We start from the raw sequence: 22,168 nt of genomic DNA, 5'->3' as shown, positions 1-22,168 counted from the left end.
TATACAGACTATTTCTCTGTGAAGGATGGGAAAGTATTCTACACCAATGTTCTGAATAAAGAACCTTTTATATAATTTATTTTAAAAAGATGGAGGTGGAAGGTAGAAGAAAAAAGAGGTACTAGATACACTAAAGCGAAAAGAAAGATATCCTAATGAATTCTGGAACCCATTTGCCTCCAAGGAAATGAATCTGCAATCAGCAGTGAGTCGTAAATCAAATGTTATCATGTGAATCCAAGAAGATAGGCCAATTTCAGTTATTTCCAAATAAATGTTTTCTTAATTGACTGGTACTGAGAATTTCCCAGAGGATTTAAAATCAGAACACATTAAACTCTGTTCAAGTTAAAATTTCTACAGAATATAAACATTTACACAACTCTTATTTTGCATGTTTGCTTTACTCCCAAAAAAGAGCAGATCATTTTGAACAATAGTTAGCAGAATAATCTAACAAATACTATTTGTCTGGGGTGCCAGAAAACTAGAGAAAAATTCTATGAAAGCATATATATTCCATGACAAATATAATTTTTATTTCAATATACAAAGATCATACATAAGACTAGATACAAATATCAGTGATTGAGTTATTTGCTAACAAGTGCTTCTGTTGCACATAGTACAGTTGCTTCTTGAAATCTGGAATATTTCATAGTACAAGATTAATACCAAGACTGCTGAAAGGAGTCTTAAAATTAATTTTAAAGCAAAATAGAAAATTCAAAAGTATTTTAAAAATGAGTTCTCTTCAAGAAACATCATAATCAGGGTATAATATGTCTTTCTCTTGTTTCTACCTTTGCTATAAAAATGCAATTTTAATACCTTAACAATTTTGAAAACCTTTAACAAATCTTACATTTTAAGGTAGTAAAGAATTATGCCTAACTATAAAATCCCCAAAATGCACATAGAAAGCTTTCCAGCAAACAAATGCAGTTTTCAGAATGTCCTTGTTATCAGTTTTGCATTCCAAGTTCTCTTAAGGGTAAGTAAGCAGCCTGACACCCACATGCCATTTTAATAAGGTCATTTATAGAGTCTCTATGAAATATCTTTAAGATTCCATAGACTATACATTTCCATGCTCTTTAGCTAAGCAATATAAGAGTTATGGTATTGAGAAAAACTCAGTTATCTATTATAGAAAAGGTCTGAAAATAACTAGTTATGGCTCTCTCTGGGGTTGTGATTTTATGGGGAATTCTTTTCATTTATTTATGGGTGTGTATGGGTGTGTGTGTGTGTGTGTGTGTGTGTGTGTGTGTTTTAATGAGACTGGGTATTGCTATATTGACCAGGCTGATCTCAAACTCCTGGCCTCAAAACACCCACCTGCCTGGGCCTCCCACAGTGCTGGGATTACAGGTGTCAGCCATCTAGCCTGGCTTCCTATTTATACTTTAAAATTTTTAAGTAATAAACATGACAGATTTGGTAATCAAAATACACTACTCTTTAATGTAAAAATAATACCTTGTTACTTAGTAAATTTCCTTTTAGGACTTTACCAGCAATTCCTCCTCCCTGTCCCAAAAAACGTAAAAGGTACACAGTTACAGACACAAAAATATTCACTGCAAATTATTTGCTGTAAACAAAAACTGAAAACTACATAATATTCATTAATAAGGGAATTGTTAGGTAAAATGGTATTCATCCACAAGGTGGAACACCAGGCAGCTAACAAAAATGTTTTTATAAAGTTATATATAATAAGCAAAATGCTTAGGTTATAATATTAAGTAGAAAAAAAGAACATTATATGTATGTACCATGTGCTCTCATATGGAAAAAATGCATTTAAATAAAAAGACTAGTGTCATAATGTTAAAGATGGGTTATTCCCATTGGTGGACGAATTATATGTACACTTTTTTGTTTATTATACTCTTATTTTTTATATTAGAGTAAGATACTACTTCTTTATTTATTTTTCTTTCTTTCGTCCTGAACAAGAAAGAAACTATTTCTTAAATAGAATACAAAAAAAATTTAAGTGTACAATTGGCTTTTCTAGAATTTTACTTAAGAGACAAAAAACTAGCTATACCATTAACTAGAAAGACAAAGTTATTTCCTAGTATTGTATAGTATTGATAAAATAAACTGCTCAAGAACACTCGCAGAACAGCAAACAAGTAACCACTACTGCCTGAAAGTTTAAAAGCTTACATGCTATTAATCTTTTCCCATTATGCTAATTTTATAAAATTAGCATCTCTAATTCATAAACCACAAACTAATACTACAAAGCTTTTACAAAGTGTATTAGGAAGCTGAATTCTACCACCACCTGTCTTCCCTTTTGTGTGCAAAATTCACATAGAGAACACAATACCACTTCAGATGATGATGTAATTATATTTCATAAACAATGTTAAACTGTTTGATAGATTTGACCAAAATGAAGATCTCTTTTGTCTACTATTTTTTTTTCTAAAAGAGAAACAGACTTCAATCTCCCAAGTTCTGTAGATATACATCATTTGTGAGTGATACAGAACAAGAGACAGAGAAGAGCCAATTAAAAATAAAAGAGTCCAAATGTTCATTACATAGATGTTTAAGCCCTAAAATTTGCCTCAGGATCTAACTTGGTGAAAAAAAATACCTCTAAGTTTTAAAACACAAACTTGTATCGATGTTAAAGCATAGTATATGAAGAAACTTTTATCAGTAATAAGTATAATTGTGATATTTTGCTGATGTTATTTTTATACCATATTCATTGTTCTCACTATAACTATTGCAGTATGTTCAGCAATGAGAAATGAATTTAAAACTAGTTTTCACTAGCCATCTTACAGTTTTTAAGGCAGTTTTATTTATTAAAAACACACAAACATTTATCCAGCGAATGAATAAGGATAAATAACTGCTGTAAAAAAACCTCATTAACAATGGAATTGTTACTCCAGTGGAATACTTTCAAACAACCGGGTCGGCAAGGTGGCTCATGCCTGTAATCCCAGCATTTTGGAAAGCTGAGGCAGGCAGATCACTTGAGGTCAGGAGTTCGAAAGGAGCCTGGCCAACGTGGTGAAACCCCGTCTTTACCAAACACACATACAAAAAAATTAGCCAGGTGTGGTAATGATGCGCGCTTGTAATCCCAGCTACTTGGGAGGCTGAGGCAGGAGAATCACTTGAACCCGGGAGGCAGAGGTTGCAGTGAGGGGAGATCGCACCACTGCACTCCAGTCTGGGCAACAAGAGCGAGACTCCGTCTTAAAAAAAAAAAAATTCAGAGCAACTTTACAACCTAGAGATCTACAGAACTTTTCTGTTCAACGACTGCTTTGACATTTTACTTATCCCTCTCTACCTTAGTATCTCCAATCATACCCACCAAATTACAGATACTCACACTCACCCAAGTCAAATTCACACTATTTCTTTTTATATGTTAATAACAACTTTAGAAAAGCACAAGGGAAATGGGTTCTGTGGACTAAACAGTTAGCTTTTAACGTCAATCAATTCACACACAGATACTACACATACGATTTAGGATCTAAGTCCTCTTTCACGATCTGACCAGTGTTTTCAATTACAAATGAATGCACTGATCTCACTCAGATAACCAAACCACGATATTACTCCATAGTGCCCCCTAGCTCTTTAAGATATATCAGTTTAAAAGGGACACCATTTGAATTGTCAATCTCAAGAGAAAGTGTCATTCTACTTACGCAGCTCTTAAATAGATACGGTATTAACTAAATTTGACCTGATAAATAATAGATGACTTAATTAAATCTTGCTATTAATCCCAGTAAAAGCCGATGAGAAAAAAATATTGTGAACTGAGGATTTGGAATTCAACCACACAATACACTACAGTTCAAAAGTTTTGTAGGACCTCTCTATAACTCACAATTTGTTTGCTTTTAGAAAGACATTAAGCAAGGGCTCATAAAATGTGCATTTAAAATGCCTTCTTTTATGTAACTTAAAGGGAAATGCCATGGCATTAGGCCATGGCTCTGCAGAGGAATGGAACCAATTTCTTCATTTTAAAAAATACTGGGATCAGATTAAACTATGCAAAGATTTATCAATATCACTATAGTCAAGTTACCATTATCATTACAAAGAATCTAAATTGCTAACAGGTAAATCTGTGAGAAGAAAATATCTGACCTTGGTCCTGATTCTAAAAGATAAGTCAGATTTGGACTGTTTCAGGATCAGCAGAGGAAGGCAAAAAGTAAAGAAGACAGAATGACATATGCCCCTTCCTTCTGGAAATGGGCATTAAGCAAAACTTCTAAGTACAACTGCAACTATAAAAATCACTCAGGTTTGCAAGTGCCCTTCGCCTTATATAAGTCATTCTGAAAAAAAGTCCTACTTTACTCTACATTCAAACTCTAGTACATTCAACTTAATAAGGGAAAGAGCAGAATAGGACCAAAACTGGGGGGGGGGGGGGCGGGGGGAACAGGAAAAGGATGAAACTCCAGGAGGAACTACAATAAGGCAGAGTAGAGTACGTCAAAAGGACTAGGTTTTAATCTAAAGAATGGTTTTGTTTCTACTGTTCTTCTAAGGTATTTAATTTGCACGTCTTAAAATAGAGACCCTGAGGAGAGCAGCTTGAGGCAGTGGAAGGAAGGGGGCGGGTTAGGTAAGAACAGAGACTTGTGAGAGTGTGTGCGGTGCATTAGAATGTGCAATGAAGAGAGTGCAGGATTCACCGTCAGGAAGCAGCTGAGGGCTTTATGAGTAGAGGCAGAATCTGATGTGGTTTAAAGAATGCGTATTACATCCAGAATGCACACCTGGTACAGGGACAACCCTAGACAAGAAAGATCAACCCACTTACTGTGCAAGTGCAGAGATGACCATTTTAACCAGTTCTATTGTCTAGATCATTAAATGGAAATGCCCCACGCAAGAGATCAAGCTAGCCAGACACCAAATCAGAGGCACCGTGGGGCAAAAGGAAGGAGAGAAGATGGACAGTGGCGGTGCGGGCATTCCCAGCCACGGGGCCCTTCCTCGCCAGGCAGGGGAGGGATGCCGGGGTCACGGGGGCCGCACGGTCCCCCATCCGCGGAGCCCAAGCACAGGCGGTCCCCTCCTCGGGCCGGCGACGTCTCTCACGGCGCAGCCTGGGAACACCGAGACTTCCCCTCCCACCCCACCCCCAGCCGAAAGCAGGGAAGACGCGGAACTTGGGCTCCGGAGCGGAGGCCACAGACCAGGTCACGGCCCGACTGGGGGGCTCTGGGCGAAATTCCGGGTGGCCACCGCGGGTGGCGTAGGGGAAAGCAAAGCCCCGGCTGATCGCGTTTCCAGTCGGACGACACTCGGGTCCGTGTGCCCAGGCCCAATCCCTTCGCTGCTCACCGACCCCCTGCACCTCCTGGGTCCTCACAGTCCCAGGCCCACTCGCCTCCGCCAGTGGCGCGGCCTCTCGGGTCTCCCCGGTCCCACCACTGCGGCCGCCCCTCTCTGTAAGCAGCTCCTCTCCCGAACCCTCGCCTCCGACGCTCCCGCCGAGCCCCGGGCCGCACCTCCGTCTTGGTGATCCGGTGCCGCGCCAGCTTCACCACGGCGAAGTTGCCCTTGCCCAGCGTGCCCTCGATGTCGTAGAACCCCACCCGGACCGGCCCGCGCTGCAAGTGCCTCGGGCCATCCGCCATGACCATGCTGGGCCCCGCTGCTAGACACGGCGGACAGGAGCGCGGGCGGGCGGGCGGGAGGGCTGGCAGCGCGTCTCGGCTTGGGCGACGGCCGCTCCGCTTGCGCCTTCGCTCCTTCCCTCCCGCTCCGCAGGGCCCAGCCAGGCGCGCGCCGCCGCTGACGTGCGTCGACGTCAGGGGGCCGGGGAAGGGGGACGGGGGCGGGCCCGGGCCTGGATTGGTCACCATGGCGACCAGAGCACCGCCGTTGTCGGCGACGGGAGGGGGAGAGTGGGGGAAGGCGCGCGGGGAGGGGCGCGGGCCGGACCAGCGCACTCCTTCCGGGCTCAGAAGCCCTCTTCTCGCCTCTCCGCCTCGCCGCTGCCAGGGGCGGGGTCGCCGCCTGGCCCGCTCCATTCCTCGGCCTTCCAGGCGAAGGGCAAGAGCGAGCCCTGGCGGACTGTGCAGAGCGGTGCAGAGACGTGGATGCGGCCTGAGGTCTCCTTCCCCATCCCGGCGTTCTCCGCCCACCCGGGAACCTTCCCGCCAAAACCTCTCACCTGCAAGTACAGCCAGCCCTAAGTTTGGCACCGGCAAAGAACTGTGGCTGCGCAATGCGTTGCTCACAGGCTCTTTTCTTTGTATCCTTTTCTCATCTCGTTTCTATATATAATAAACCTCTCCACGCTTTGATGTCTCCGAGGAGTCATTCTGACAGCACTACGGTTGCTTTTAGACTCACAGAATGTCAGCGCTGAAGAGACCTTGGAGATCACTTAATCCAGAGATTTGGAGCCTCAAATGAGCTTCCGAGTCTGGAACTCCCTACAACATAGACCAGTTTTTGCTTATGTGAGCATGTCTCTGCAGAGATGGACTCGTAGCTTCTATCAGATTCCCAAACGTGTTGGTGACCCTGAAAAGGTTAAGAAATATTTCTCTAATCCAATTTTTTTTTCTCCAGAAGACGAAGCAGACCGCAAGGAATAAAGGGAATTGCCAAGGTCACACAGCTAATGCTAGAGGTAGAATTATAAATCACACCACGCTTCCAAATATGACCCAAGGAAACAGGGACAGTGACACTTTAATATTTTGAAATGTATTATGTGCCTTCATATCTTGGTTTCTAAATACGTTTCTTCACCTAAAGGAGCCAGACTCCGTGGCGAGAAGGCTGATTCGAGGGTAGAGATAGGGAAAGTATAAAATGCCCTTGAAAGACCCTGCGCCTTAAAGCAGGGAGGTTTCTTTGCTATGTCGAGTAAGATATGTCAAAAGAAAGGAGATGTCTTAAAGGTGCTCACCTTTACCAAATCTCAGACAATTTGAGAATCAAGAATAAATAGTGAGAGAAATGGCTTCTAACACATTGAATATTTAAAAAGAATCCATAGAGCATACTTGCTTTTAAACTTTTAAATAAATAAATAAAGGGGAGATAAGTGAAATGACGGTGGAATGCCAACTAATATATGTTAGAAGAAATGACAATTAGCAAATCGTTTGGCAACCATTACAGTAGTAATGGATTCAGACATGAATTATCAATAGATGTTAAGATCATTGAGTGAAATTTGGCCGGGGAACAAGATATTTGCATAGTCTTTGGATTTCTTATTCATGATAAAGGGTTAACAAAGGTACCTTTACAGTGGAGAAATCTGACACCATTCTAACCAATGATCAAAATTAATGTCATCAATTATGTGATAAAATGACACCACGTGCCTCCTGATGTGAGGCACTGAGGTTACAATATCTCTTATGTAGTATTCCTTTCAAAAATGCATATTGTAATCTAGAACCAATCAGAAAGATGCAAACTGAGAAACATTCTACCCAACAACTGACCCGTATCCTTAAAAAACATCAATGTCATGAAAACCAAAGAGAGGCTGAGGAACCATTCTAGATTTAAGGGATTTAAAACGGCATGCCACTAAAGGCAACATGTGATCTTGGGAAAACATGCTATAAAGGAGTATTTCAGAACTATTACTGAAATTTGAATATGGATTACATATTAGATATTGTTTCAGTGTTAAACTTCTTGAATTTTATAATTGTACTGTGATTATAAAGGAGAGTATCTCTTATTAAGAGATACACACTAAACTAGTTAGGTATAAAATTGTGAGCTGGGCGCGGTGGCTTACACCTGTAATCCCAACACTTTGGCAGGCCAAGATGGGCGTATCACTTATCAGGAGTTCAAGACCAGCCTGGCCAACATGGTGAAACCCCATCTCTACTAAAAATACAAAGATTAGCCAGGCGTGGTGGCGCTCGCCTGTAATCCTAGCTACTTTGGAGGCTGAGGTGGGAGAATCGGTTGAACCTGAGAGGTGGTGGTTGCAGTGAGCGGAGATGGTGCCACTGCCCTCCAACCTGGGTGACAGAGTGAGACTCTGTCTAAAAAAAAATTTTTGATATATGCAACTTACTCTCAAATGGTTTAGCACAGATAGGTAAGGCAAATGTGACAAAATGTTAAATTGATAAATCTAGGTAAAAGGGTATATGGTGGATTGTTGTACTGTTCTTACAACTTTTCTGTAGTTTTAATTTTTTAATGAAAATTAATATATTGTGTATTTTATTTTTTAAAAATATATAATAAATATACATAATAAATGTGTAAAATATATTTATTATAGATAATATATTTTAAAAAATAAAATACACTATATATCTATTTAGTGCAAGATGGCTTTTGGGCCCTCCACTGCTCGCTGTGTTTCTGCTCTTCCCTTTCCCCAAGCAATACCTTATTCTACTATGAGGTATGTTGTTTGCAAAAGTGAGGGGAGAATGGGGGAAGACTGTAAGACTGATCAGATTTCTGGATTGATGAGAGTGAATGGTATATGAGTGGTCCTCTAACTAGGTGAGAGGTACTCTAATTAAGCCAGGAACCTACATATGTATACCAGTTCAAAAATAGTTCCCATGTGCATTTTGCCACTTAGATGATTATATTTTAATTGTTCTGGGGGTGGGTGGGTTCCTTGGGGAATCTGTTGAAAAGCCACTTACTCAAGATTCAGAAAATACACATGGAGACCCACTAGAGTGAACAACCTCATCCTTTAAAATATATCTGTTGGGGGCCGGGCGCGGTGGCTCACGCCTATAATCCCAGCTCTTTGGGAGGCCGAGGCAGGTGGATCACGAGGTCAAGAAATCGAGACCATCCTGGTCAACATGGTGAAACCCCGTCTCTACTAAAAATACAAAAATTAGCTAGGCATGGTGGCGCGTGCTTGTAGTCCCAGCTACTCGGGAGGCTGAGGCAGGAGAATTGCTTGAACCCAGGAGGCAGAGGTTGCAGTGAGCAGAGATCACGCCATTGCACTCCAGCCTGGGTAAGAAGAGCGAAACTTCGTCTCAAAAAAAAAAAAAAAAATATATATATATATATATATATATATATATATATACATATATATATATATATATATATCTGTTGGACAGAAATGGACTCATTTGAGTATTTAAATTAGATAACCAGGCCAAACACCTACTTGCACAGTCTGGGAATAAGAATTGATTTGGGAATGGAAAGAAGAAAAGGGATGACAGAGAGTACCAAAAGGTTTTGGAAAGCCAGAGTTCAATGTGACCATTCTGGGTGTCTACAAGTTAGAGAACAGGAGGCCAGAAAGAGGAAAGAGATAGAAGGGGCTATGCCAAAAATCAGCCTTACTCACGTGGAAATGCAGTGGGTGTGCTACTCAGCGTTACTGGTAGACTGTAAATGAAACCCTGAAGAAATACATATATGTGGACTAATTTAGAATACTGCAATCTTGGATTCTGTGATTCAACTGTTTCCTTAATCCAAAAGATCTACTTCTCCCTGTCCTATTTCAACCCTGTATGTTTCCTATGTACTTTTCTTTCCAATTAAATGATAGCTGTATACATGTTACCAATTATTATTATCCAACTCCTGCTTTCCTTTTCTCTTCCTCTATCCCTCTTTCTCCTCTTTCTCTTTCCTTACACACACACACACACACACACACACAGCCATCTGCAGGAAAAAAGAATAAAAGATAAGAGGGAGAAGGAGAAGAAAGAGAGCTTCATACAATCCCCATCTTTCTTTTTCGTCTCTGGTTTTAGTACCAATGAGATAAAGCGTTCTCGTCACCAAATACCTATTTGCCTGATCTTTCAGATGCAGCGTTCCCAGCTGATGCTGTGAGTCTGTGATATTTAGCATTGAGTTTGTTAAAAAATGTTAACATAACACTTCAAAAGGTAAAAAGGTGTACACAGAGAAGGAATTAAGTAAGATGGTGAGAGACTAAGAATTAATTCTATAACATATTTAGAATAAAGTGGAATTATAAATAAAAATGTGGAATGAGGAGAGGAGTTAGCAAAGAGGTAATGAAAAAGTGATCTGAAATGTGAGGAAAGAAGACATTGTGACTCACAATGCTGTATATTATTTTGCTGAAGCAGACAGCCTGTGAACTTGAAAAAAATATATGTACTATTTATCTCCTTGATCATGAACAATGTCTGCATTTTTACTGTTTTATCATTTCCCGACTGAAGGAAAGTCAATATAATTATAGGTTATAGGCTTAGGCCTGGATTTAGATTTAGTTCAAATAAAAAACTGATGAAATTTTTATTAGACGACTTTGCTTATAAAAAAGTAGATTACAATGCCAGAATGAATACGTTGCCTCTTATATTAACAAAGACAGAAAGTACACAAGAAAATCCAAAACACTGACCTGTGCTCATTCCAAGGGCTTCTGATAAGTATAAAGTACAGCTATTCATGAAACAAGCATCAATCAGTCAGGTTAATGAACATGGGGATGCCATTACATGTAAGGTACTATTATGGAAATAAACTAGAGGATTGAGGTTATTTAAAGAAAACTTTCTTTAGCACTTTTATTTTTAAAATAGCTTTATTGAGGTGTGCTTAACATATAATGAGCTACACATATTTAATGTATACAATTTGATGAGTTTGAACATATGCATATACCCATGAAACCATCACTATAATCAAAGTAGTAAATATATCCATCATCTCCAAAAGCTCCCTGCTTCTCCCATGTGTGTGTGCCAGCGGCAGGGGGCTGGGCGGGGGTTGGTAAGAACACTTGAGATCTACTCTCTTAAATTTTTTCATGTACAATACAATATTATTAACTATAGGCACTATATTGTTCAGATCTCTAGAACTGATTCATCTTGCATTACTGAAGCTTTATACCCATTAAACAACTTACTGTTTCTCCCTTCTCCCCCAGCCCCAGGCAACCACCATTCTATTCTGTTTCTGTTAGTTTGACTATTTTAGATAGCTCTTATGAGTGGGATCATGCAGAATTTGTCCTTGTGACTGTCTTATTTTACTTAGCATAATGTCTTTCAGGTCCATCCATGTTGTTGCATATGGTAGGATTTCCTTCCTTTTTAAGGCTGAATAATACTCTGTTGTGTGTGTATGTGTGTGCATGTGTGTGTGTATATATTTCTTTCCATTCATTTATTGGTAAACATATAGTTTGTTTCTATATCTTGGTTATTGTGAATAATGCTGCAATGAACATGGGAATGCAGATATCTCTTCGAGATCCTGATTTCAATTCCTTTGGATAAATACCCAGAAGTGGGATTGATGGATCATATGGTAGTTCTATTTTTAATTTTTTGAGGAACCTCCATACTGATTTCCATAATGCTGTACTGATTTACATTCCTACCAACAGTATACAAGCATTCTGATTGCTCTACATCCTTGCCAACACTCATTATCTTTTTTTTTAATAATAGCCACACTAACAGGTGTGAGATGCTATCTCATTTTGGTTTTGATTTGCATTTCCTTGGTGATTAGTGATGTTGAGCACTTTTTCATATACCTAGTGGCCAATTGTGTATCTGCTTTGAAGAACTAGCTATTCAAGTTCTTTGCTTGTTTTAAAATCAGGTGTTTTTTTTTTAATTGAGTTGTAGGAGTTCCTTATACATTTTGGATATTAAACTCTTATCACGTAGATGGCTTGCAATTCTTTTTCTCTAATTCCATAGTTGCTTTTTTACTGTGTTGATTGTTTCCTTTGCTGTGCAGAAGCTTTTTAGTTTAATGTAGTCCTACTTGTCTATTTTTGCTTTCATTGCCTGTGCTTTTGATGCCATATCCAAGAAATCATTGCCAAGACCAATATCAAGAAAATATTCCCCTACATTTTTTTCTAGGAGTTTTATAATTTAAAGTTTTACATTGAAGTCTTTAATCCATTTTGAGTTGATTTTCTACATAGTATAAGGATCTAGTTTTATTCTTTTGCATGTGAATATCCAGTTTTCCCAGTGCCATTTGTTGAAGAGACTATCCTTTCCTCATTTTGTATGCTTGGCACTCTTGTTGAAGATCAGTTGACCATATATTATTTCTGGACTCTCTATTTCATTTCATTGGTCTGTATTTCTGTCTTTATGCCAGTGCTATACTGTTTTAATTACCGTAGCTTTGTAATATATTTTGGAGTTAGGAAGTGTGAGGCCTCCAGCTTTATTCTTCTTGCTCAAAATTGGTGTGGCTATTCAGAGTTGTTATGGTTACATATAAATACACATTTTTTTTCGAGCACACATCGAGGATTCTCTAGGATAGATCACAAGTTAGATAACAAAATGAGTCTTTTTGTAGGATGACTGAAATCATACCAGGTATCTTTTCTGACCACAAGAGAATGAAACTAAAAATCAGTAGCAGAAGGAAAATTTAAAAATTCACAAATACATGGAAATTAAGTAACATACTTCTGAAAAACCAATGAGTCAAAGAAGAAATCAAAAGGGAAATCAGAGCCAGGGTGTGGTGCATGCCTGTAATCCCTGCTACTTGGGAATCCAAGGTGGAAGGATTGCTTGAGCTTAGGAATTCAAGGCCAGTCTGGGCAACATAGTGAGACCTCATCTCAAAAAAGGCAGATGGGGAGGAGAATAAAAATTATCCTGAGACAAATGAAAATGAAAACACAACATGCCAAAACTTATGGGGTGCAGCAAAAGCAGGACTAAGAGGAAAGTCTTTGGGTAACCATGCCTTAGTATGGTTTTAGCTGTGATGGATCCTCTCTAAATGAAGAATATGTGACTCTCTCTAATTTTTAAAATAATTTCAAAAATTTTTTTATCTTCTCCCAGATGACAGCTTTTCTCAGGACCTTAAATTTGAAAGGGGTCTTAGATAGCATCATATGAATTCATCTTCCTATCTTAAACATAAATTTCTAAATATTTGTTGGGTTACATTAAGCCTTGGTTTACTGCTTCATGCAGGAACACAATCTATTGTGAGACAGTTAGCATCAATGGAAAGCACTTCCTTATTATTGGTTTCATATCTGCTTCTAACTTCTGCCTATAGATTTTAGTTCTTTTCTCTAGAAGAAGACATTACACACACATACACACACACACACACACAACACACGTATTCTCATATCCTTTCTTCAGTTTTCCAGGCAAAACATTCCCAACTTCACTGTCTAGCTGATTATGATTACCCTTATTTTTGTGGTTCTCTAGACTCTAGTTTTTCAATGTCTCTCTTAAAATACTGTTCAAAACACTGAACATAGTATCCCAGGTGTAGTCTAAGCAGTCAGAATACTCGCCATTGACTGTATACATTGGCTCCCTTGATCTGGACTCCATGTTCATATTAATTCAGCCAAAAATTGGACTAGTTGTTGTTTTAGCAGCCACATCCCATAGTTAAGACCAAAGGCCAACTAAAACCTTTGGGTCTTTAAAAATAACAATTACTATTGCATTAAGTCACCCTTATAATTTTCTTAGACAATTGATTTTTTAAAAATATAAATGGAAATTCTGATGTCATCTTGTTGATTTTGCTCCTTGTTCCAGATAAAAGAATCATTTTGATTATTTGCTCTGCCACCTATTGTATTACCTAATCATTAGTTTTCTAAGCTATCCACAGATTCCACCAACATGTTTTCTATATCTTTATTGGAGTCATTCTTCTTTGTGTTATCGCTCCTAGTACAAGTGTATGGCTCATAGTAGATTCATGACTGTGGATTGGTAAACTGGTAAATAGGGGAAAGGCTGGGCCACAGTCCTAGACCTGGCCACTAAACATCTTCCAATTTAACTTCCATAATTTATTGGTCCATCTTCATTTGATTCGGCTTTTCTTTTTGTTGCTGTTGTTTTATTTTTATTTTTTTGAGACAAGGTCTTGCTATGTTGTCCAGGCTGGTCTCAAACTCTTGGGCTCAAGTAGTCTTCCTGTCTCAGCTTCCTGAGTAGTTGGGACTACACTCATGAGCCACTGTGCATGATTTGGTTTTTCATATAACCTTGAGTTCTAGGAAGATTCTATATTCATGCTTCTGGAAAAAGACTTTAAAGAGGGGTCAGGTGTGGTGGCTCATGCCTGTACTCCTAGCACCTTGGGAAGCTGAAGCAGGTGGATCCCTTGAGGTCAGGAGTTCCAGACCAGCTTGGCCAACATGGTGAAACCCTGTTTCTACTAAAAATACAAAAATGAGCCAGATGTAGTAGCATGCGCCTGTAGCCCCAGCTACTCCAGAGGCGGAGGCAAGAGGATAACTTGAGCCTGGGAGGCAGAGATTGGAGTGAGCTGAGATTACACCACTGTACTCCAGTCTGGGTGACCAAGCAAGATCCTCTCTTGGAAAAAAAAAAGGATTTTAAAGAGGCACCTTGACATTCTAATACCAATATTTCAATGTGTAAGTTACTTAACTCTCAGTCACTTTCCCCTTAGTTTATTCCTGCCAGTTATTGATGTATTTTACTAATCTTCCCAGCTCTACTAGGTCATGAACTTCTTTTAGGGTAAGGATCATATCTCGGTAAGTTTTGAAATTTCAAAACTTTTTAGCAGAATTCAACAAGTGCTGCTTAGTTTGCCATTCACTGCATTCATGTGCTAGGCACCATGGTAGGCATCGGAGACATAAAAATAAGTAAGACACAGTTCTTGCCCTTGATAATTTTATGGTTTAGAGAGGGAGCTGTAAAATCCAACTGCTTAAGTGTGAACTTTGGCTCTACTACTTACTAGCTGGTGACCTTGGGGAAATTACTTAACCTCTCTCTGCTTGAATTGCTGTTAAATAGTGCTAAATAATAGTACCTATCTCAGAGGATTATTGTGAAGAGGGTAGACAAACTAACTATTTTAATGTGACGTGGTGAGAGCTAAGATGAAAGACTTGCACAGGGAGCTCAAAGGAGAGCCACTCAGCTCAATTTAAAGGTCTTCAGGCGAGGCTTCCAAAAGATGAAAACTGAGAAGAGTTATAAAGGCCTAGTAAGGCTGGATGAAAAAAGATTGGATGAGCATTTGAAGAGAAAGAAACAGAATGAGCAGTGGGTCCAAAGGTAGGAAGAGGCATGATATGCTCAGGTAACTACCATCAGTTGTAAACATCTAGATTCAGTGATGAAAGTGTCCATAGATAAAAGTGGAAGACACCTGGGACCAGGTCATGGGAGGCCCTCTCTGTCCCTTCAGCCAGACTGCTGCTCCTAAACCCCTCTATATAGAAATTCTGAAGTTGCAGCTGGGTAGGAAACTGCTGAAGTGATCAATTCCAACTGTGGCAGTGATAAGATGTGAGGAATGAAGGGAGGGAGATGTTGAAGATTGCTCCCAGGTTGTTGATTGGAGTGAACAGATGCAATCAGTTACTGAGAGTTTACCACATGCCATTCACTCTGCTGGGCACTGAACATGTAAAGATAGATGAAATATGGTCCCAGCCCTCAAGGAACAAGTAATCTACTTCATTTAAACATTTAGTCTTTATTCCTCTAATCATTAGAGTCTAATATTTATAAGGATGTAATGAAAGACTGTTAACTAACTTGCAGAATTCAATACATATTATGTCTCTATGCTGGAGCAAAATGAGTTGTGATAGGAGTCAAATTTTTTGCATTGCCATTTATGGGCTCTGGATACAGAATTCTGGCGCTCAGAGGAGAAATCTAGGGTGAAAATATAGATTGGTAGTACTGATAATTGAAGTCAAGAATATGAGCAGTATCATTCAATGGGAGTATCAAGAGTGAAGGAGGCTGGGCTTGGTGGCATGCACCTGTAGTTCCAGCTACTCAGTAGGCTGAGGTGGGAGGATCACTTGAGACAAGGAGTTCAAGACAGCAATGCTCTATGATTATGCTACTGCACTCCAGCCTGGGTGACATAGCAAGACCTCATCTCTTTAAAAAAATTAAAATGAAGAAGGAAAAGGAAAATCCCACAGTATTTATTCAGCACCATAGTAGTGGGCAAATAAAGAGAAGCATCCCCTCCCCACCAAGAGTAGAGACCAGAGAAACAGGAGAATGGATAAAGAGGGAAAAATTACCTTAAAATCTAGGGAAAAGATACCTTAAGTGAGAATTTCAAGGTGGAAGGAGTACTTTCAATCTCTGAAAAGACGTCAAGCAAGATGAAGATTGAAAGGAATTCATTGAATTTAGTCACAAAGAGATAACTGATGATCTTTGCAGAGGGTTTCAGAGTTCTGGGGGTGGAAGCCAAGCTAGAGTGGGAAGTGATGAAGAAAAATGAGTGTAGATCATTCTTTCAAAAAAATTGTCTGTGAAGGAATGAAGATAGAAGAGGACGTAGAGTCAAGTTTGGTGGTGAGTGTGTATGTGTGAGTATGTGTATGTGTGAGTGTGTGTGAGTGTATGACTGTGTGTGTGTGTGTGTGTGTGTGTGTGTGTTTCAACTGGTAGAGTTAAGCATTTCTGGAAAGAGCCAGAAGAGAGAAAAGTTGAAACAAAGGTAATTAGAGATAACCTATTGAGGGCAAGGGAATCTACAACAGAAGAGACTCTTTAGTCAGGAGGGAGACCCCTCTTTTACTCTGATGTGGGGAGAAGGAAGCAAGGGCAGCTTTGCTTGCTGGTAAGTGGAAAGTGCACAGTGCAGAAGTGTAGCCTTGGCATCTATTTCTTCTGTGGGGTAAGAAGCATATATCTGCAGGGAGTGTGAGGATGGAGGATTAGGAGGCTTTAGATGAGGCTGGAGAAATGGTGGGCTCAAATGTCTGGATGAGCCAAGCATGGTGGTATGTGCCTGTAGTCCTAGCTGCTCAAGAGGCTGAGGCAGGAGGATCACTTGAGCCTAGGAGTTGGAGGCTATAGTAATCTATGATTATGCCACTGTATTTTAGCCTGGGTTAAAGAGTGAGACCTTGTTTCTAAAAGGAAAAAAAAAAGAATCTGGAGCTTAAATTAGATGAGAGTGAGGGAGCATGTAAGATCTTGAGAAGGGATGTTCTGTGCTGGCATATTTGAATTTGATTTTGTTCTAAATGGTGATAAGATCCAGGAGATATCCTCAAGAATGGGTGGTTCAAGTGAGAGGAAGGGGTCTGCCTCTTTCTCCACAGTATTCCTAGTACCTGACACAATACCTGGTACATAGTAAGTCCTTAATATATATTTGTTCAAAAACTGAATAAAAATTCACTATTTTCTGCTTTCCAGTGTATTACTCCAGTTTCACTCTTTTACATATTCATAATTACAGTAAATGCTCTAAAATAATTTCCTAGTAGTCCGGATGTACTCTGGGGGTTGGGGGTTAATAAGTTTTCCTCAGGAAATGAAATTTTAGGGGAGATGGGAAGAATCAGCTGGAGACAGTGAGGAGATGAGGAGGGAGGCTTACCAGGGACAAAATGTCTGAGTATCTTGAGGTGAGAAAAAGCTGCAAGTGTTCCAGCTGGGTAGTGATGGGGGAGCAGAGGGATGGCGCTGAAAGGGAGGGGCACTATATTATGTGAGGTCCAGTACGTGCTCAATCATGATGAATGTTGTGACCCATGAGACTTGAAATGGGAAGAGTTGACTCATAATTATTGGTAGCTTATAAGCATCATTAGGAATTAATATTATGGAGATGTGATTCTACACAGTGAGATTTGAAAGCTGAAATATTATATTTGTCTAAAATATCTCCTCCAGCATACTGCTACTTCCCTTCTACATAGCCTTATTCCTTTGGATTAAACAAAGCGAATGTGGCAGACTTCCAGAAGCCATGATTAAAATGTATTTAGTTTACCTGGAGAAAATGCCTCTCCTTTCTCTCTGCTATTCTGATTTTTTTTTCCATTAGCTTCACGGTTGGTGTCTTAGTTAGTTCTGGCTGCTCTAACAAAGTACCTTAGACTGGGTAATTTATAAGTAATAGAAATTTATTTCTCACAGCTGTGGAGGCTAAGTCCAAGGTCCAAGGAGTCAGCAGATTCAGTGTCTGGTGAGAGCTTGCTCTCTGCCTCGTAGATGTGCCTCTTGCTGCATCCTCCTGGGGTGTAAGAGGGGGAGGGGTCTCTCTACAGCCTCTTTAATAAGGGCACTAATATCATTCATGAGGGATCCACCCTCACCACCTCATCACCTCCCAAAGGCCACATCTCTTAATGTCATTATCTTAGGAGTTAGGTTTCAACACATGAATTTTGAGAGGACATGTACATTCAGACCATAGCAATTGGGTTAATTAGGTATTTGCAGAGGGGAGAGATAAGCTTCAGTAAGTGGAATGCGAAGAAAGCAAAGAACAGAGCAGTAACCTTTGGGGGGATGATAGGAATGGGAGGCTCAGATAGGTAAGCATTGTGAAGGATATTTTAAACCTTGGGTTGTCTTAGCATACCTAAGGTCCCAGCGGATACTTGTTTCACAATTTTGTCCAGTATGTAAACCCCTGATTTTTGCCAAGATAAAGAATTAGCTGTGGACCCCCAAGATCAATCTTGGAGGAACTGTTTTGAATTGGTATGTGTATTTCCATGTGTGTACTGTGTATATGTGTGGATGTGTGTAGATGTGTGTGTATCTGGATGTATGTCTGTTGCCTGGGGCAGGACACTTCTGTGGAAATTAAAAGCAGAGACTTAGAGACAGTGTCCACAAGGATAACAATCAGGACAGAACAGAAGCTAGAATGTAGAAATAGAAAACTGGTGGGGATTGGATGACTTTGAGCATTTATTCTCCCACTGTACCACACCCTTCATCCCCTAGGGCTGGTGAATTACAATCCAGAAGTGCCTTCTCTTCAGGCTGCTTCTCCTCGATGGGTGGTGTGAGTCTAAAGTTAGGACCCTGACTTAAAGAGTTGCTCAGTGGCATGATACCCAGCCTAAGCAATGAATTATGATAGTCTGGTGCTTGGATCTCTCCACCCTAGCGTTTGTCCCTGCCCCTCTCCTTGAGTTCACTGGATGTTGACACAGACTGCTGTTTTCCATTATGAATGCTCAAACAGAATAGCTGATACTATCAGAGAAATATATACTCACAGGCCAAAGTAATGAGACATCTCAGGAGTGCAGTTAGTTCAAAATAAAGCAACAACTTGGATTATAGATGCCACCAGAAGCAAATATGTTAGATCAGATGGTTAACAAAATTAACAAATATAAAATAAGCATAATAAACAATGTTTATTGATCTAGTTTTGTTTTACTAATAATAAGATTTACTTTGAAAATCATACATGAAAATAGTGCTATAGTGTATGAAAATAGTGTGGGATTTGTTCAGAAATAAATATGCAAAACTTTGGATAAATAGAAAATTCAGAAACCAGACCCATGTATATCTGGAATTTTTTTTTCTTCTGAGATGGAGTTTCACTCTGTTACTCAGCTGGAGTGCGGTGATGTGATCTCGGCTCAATGCAACCTTTGTTTCCCAGGTTCAAGTGATTCTCCTGCCTGAGTTCCCAAGTAGCTGGGACTACAGGTGTGTGCCACCACATCTAGCTAATTTTTGTATTTTTAGTAGAGATGGGTTTTCACCATGTTGGCCAGGCTGGTCTCAATCTCCTGACCTCAGGTGATATATCGGTCTTGGCCTCCCAAAGTGCAGGGATTACAGACATGAGGCACCATGCCTGGCCATATATGGAATTTTGATAAATGAAAGAAGTGTATGATATATGATAGAAGTGGTATGGCAGATCAATGGGAAAAGGAGGGACTATTCAATAAATGGACTTGTAAAAAATGGTTATCTAGGCTAGGTGCAGTGGCTCACACCTGTAATCCCAGCACTTTGGGAGGCTGAGGTGGGTGGATCACTTAAGCCCAGGAGTTCCAGACCAGCTTGGGCAACATAGGGAAACCCCCTCTCTACGAAAAAATTAGCTGGGCATGGTGGAATGTGCCTGTGGTCCCAGCTACTTGGGAGGCTGAGGTGGTAGGATTGCTTGAGCCTGAGAGGTCAAGGCTGTGGTGAGCTGTGATTGCACCCCTGCTCTCCAGCCTGAGCAACAGAGCAAAATCCAGTCCCAAAAAAAAAACAAAAAACAAACAAACTATATGGAAAAAATGACACTGATCCCTACCTTATACCGTATATAAAAATAAACACATAAGTACTTAAATGTTAAAAGTAAAATTTTATAAATTTTATTAGAAAATATATGTCTTTCTGACTTTGGGCTAGGGAAGAATATATTGAGTACACAAGAAAGCCTCCAACCATTAGAGAAAATATTCATGAATCTGATTGTATTAAAATTAAGAACTTCTGAAAATCAAATGTCAGATCCATAAATGTGAGACTCAAGGAGGGGAAGGTAGAGAAATGGATTGAGGGGAAACTCATAGTTGGTTGTATGATTGTTAATGTTCTAATTCTTATATTGGGTGGTTGGCTTACAAGTATTCATATTTTTATTCATAATAAACAAATATATAAATAAGTACATAAGTATATATAAATAAAAACAAAAGGGTGCCACGATTGGACCAATGAAAAACAGTGTGTCACAAATCAAAGATAATCTGTGCACTTGGGCAGAAAACCATCAACTATCCCAACCATATTTTGTTTTTACTATTAGCTATCATTAATCTACACAATAATCCTGTTTTTGGTTACTACTATAATCCCCTTTTTACAAATGAATCAAAGCTTAGTGAGTTAACATAACTTACTCAAGTCCATAAGGCTAGCATATGATCGAATCAAGAATTTGAGTCTCATCTGTTTGACTCTAGAGCCTGGCTCTCAACAATTAGGTTTAGGCCCCCAGTCGTTTAAGATCATATTACTCATGAAGGTACCACTAAGAGTAGTTATTGCTGAGGATAACAATCTCTAGATATATGAAGGTAAAAGTTGACCTAACATTTAAATGTTTTGCCACAAAAAGTGTGCCATAGCAACTTGAGGAATTTACATGTGTGTCATAATGGAAAAGCTGTGTTAAAATGAAGTCACATATATATCATTGAGTAATAAGAATCTGAATTCAAGAGAGCTCAAGTAAGAAATGTCATGCACTGTTGGATCAAGAGTGATTCACTCCCGGAGTCTGCACAATGTTCTTCTTCCACATGCCCAAACAGGAATATAAAAAGAGAACGTTCACAAACTTTTTTAGCGGTGTGAATTTGTTACACACCTAATTAATTCTGCTCTGTGACCTTACTCAAGCACCTTTGTTTCTTACTTCTTTAAAGAACATCAAGTGTAAGTCCCATGCCCCCTCTACTGGTCAGCCACATTTTGTCATAAATGTCTTTCTAAATAGGCATCCAACCATCCATCCTTGTGAACAAATATGCTTATTTCTAGTGCCCTGAGTCTTTGGAGAGGAGAGTTGGCAGTGGGAAAGAGAGAGGAGTGTGTATGTGTGTGTGTGAAGAAGATAAAATGTCACCAAGAATCTGGCTTTTGGGTAGATGCCATATAACTGAACTTATACCATAATTTTGGAGAAATAAGATTGGAGGCGTGGAGATCAGTTTTAGAGGCAGCATCTGTAGCTTTTGCTTTATACCCAAAAGTAAAAATTAAACATAATCTGTTAATTTTCTTCAATTCATCATCCAATTAAATGTATTAGGTACTCACAGACATCTATCTTACTGCGTATATCTCTATCCACTTCCCCTAAAAAAGGTGCTCTCCTCTCCTTCCTGTGTTTACATGTCAAATCTATTCATCAGAGTAAAATGAGGACTTTTGAGGGCAGAAATCACATTTAATTTTCTGTCAGGCTCAGCCCCCGACTCCCAAATAGTGCATACCACATGGTAAATAACAATTATGCTACTTAGCTACCCCTCTCAAATTGCCACGTAAGAACAGAAAACATCCCTACTCAGGAGGAAATCCAAATCAAAAGGATAAAAGAAGATGCTGACCACGAACCAGAAGACTAAATACAGTAATTTTACTGTTGTGCCCATAATCACTATTTGACCAGAAACATTTCAGGACATGTTGATTCTAAGATGTTGGAGTTCAACGATCAGGTTCAGAAAACATCTATTAAAATGACTTCCCTTTTCCTCCACCTCTGAACCTCCAAATCCCTAAACATTGAAGAGGGCTAAACAATATGGTTCTTTTATTATTTTCAACTCACACATTACTTGACCACAAAACCCTGACAGTAATATAGAAGCAACTTTGAGCATCAGGAAGTGAGACACGAG

The 22,168-nt window shown here is 39.6% G+C and overlaps 1 protein-coding gene across 1 annotated transcript in view; it reads right to left on the bottom strand.

The window, feature by feature from the left end:
- Positions 1-5,666, bottom strand: part of SIK2 (salt inducible kinase 2) — a 121,306-nt gene extending 115,640 nt beyond the window's left edge. The window contains exon 1 of the mRNA XM_012470542.2: positions 5,532-5,666. Coding sequence (XP_012325965.2) covers positions 5,532-5,666 — 135 coding nt within the window. The remainder of the gene's footprint in view (positions 1-5,531) is intronic.
- Between the last annotated feature and the right edge of the window lie 16,502 nt (positions 5,667-22,168).

This window comes from Aotus nancymaae, unplaced genomic scaffold, assembly GCF_030222135.1.
Source record: "Aotus nancymaae isolate 86718 unplaced genomic scaffold, 86718_ANA_hifiasm-v0.15.2.pri h1tg000012l, whole genome shotgun sequence".
In the NCBI taxonomy this organism is placed as follows: domain Eukaryota; kingdom Metazoa; phylum Chordata; class Mammalia; order Primates; family Aotidae; genus Aotus; species Aotus nancymaae.
This window is presented reverse-complemented; position numbering and strand designations above follow the sequence as displayed.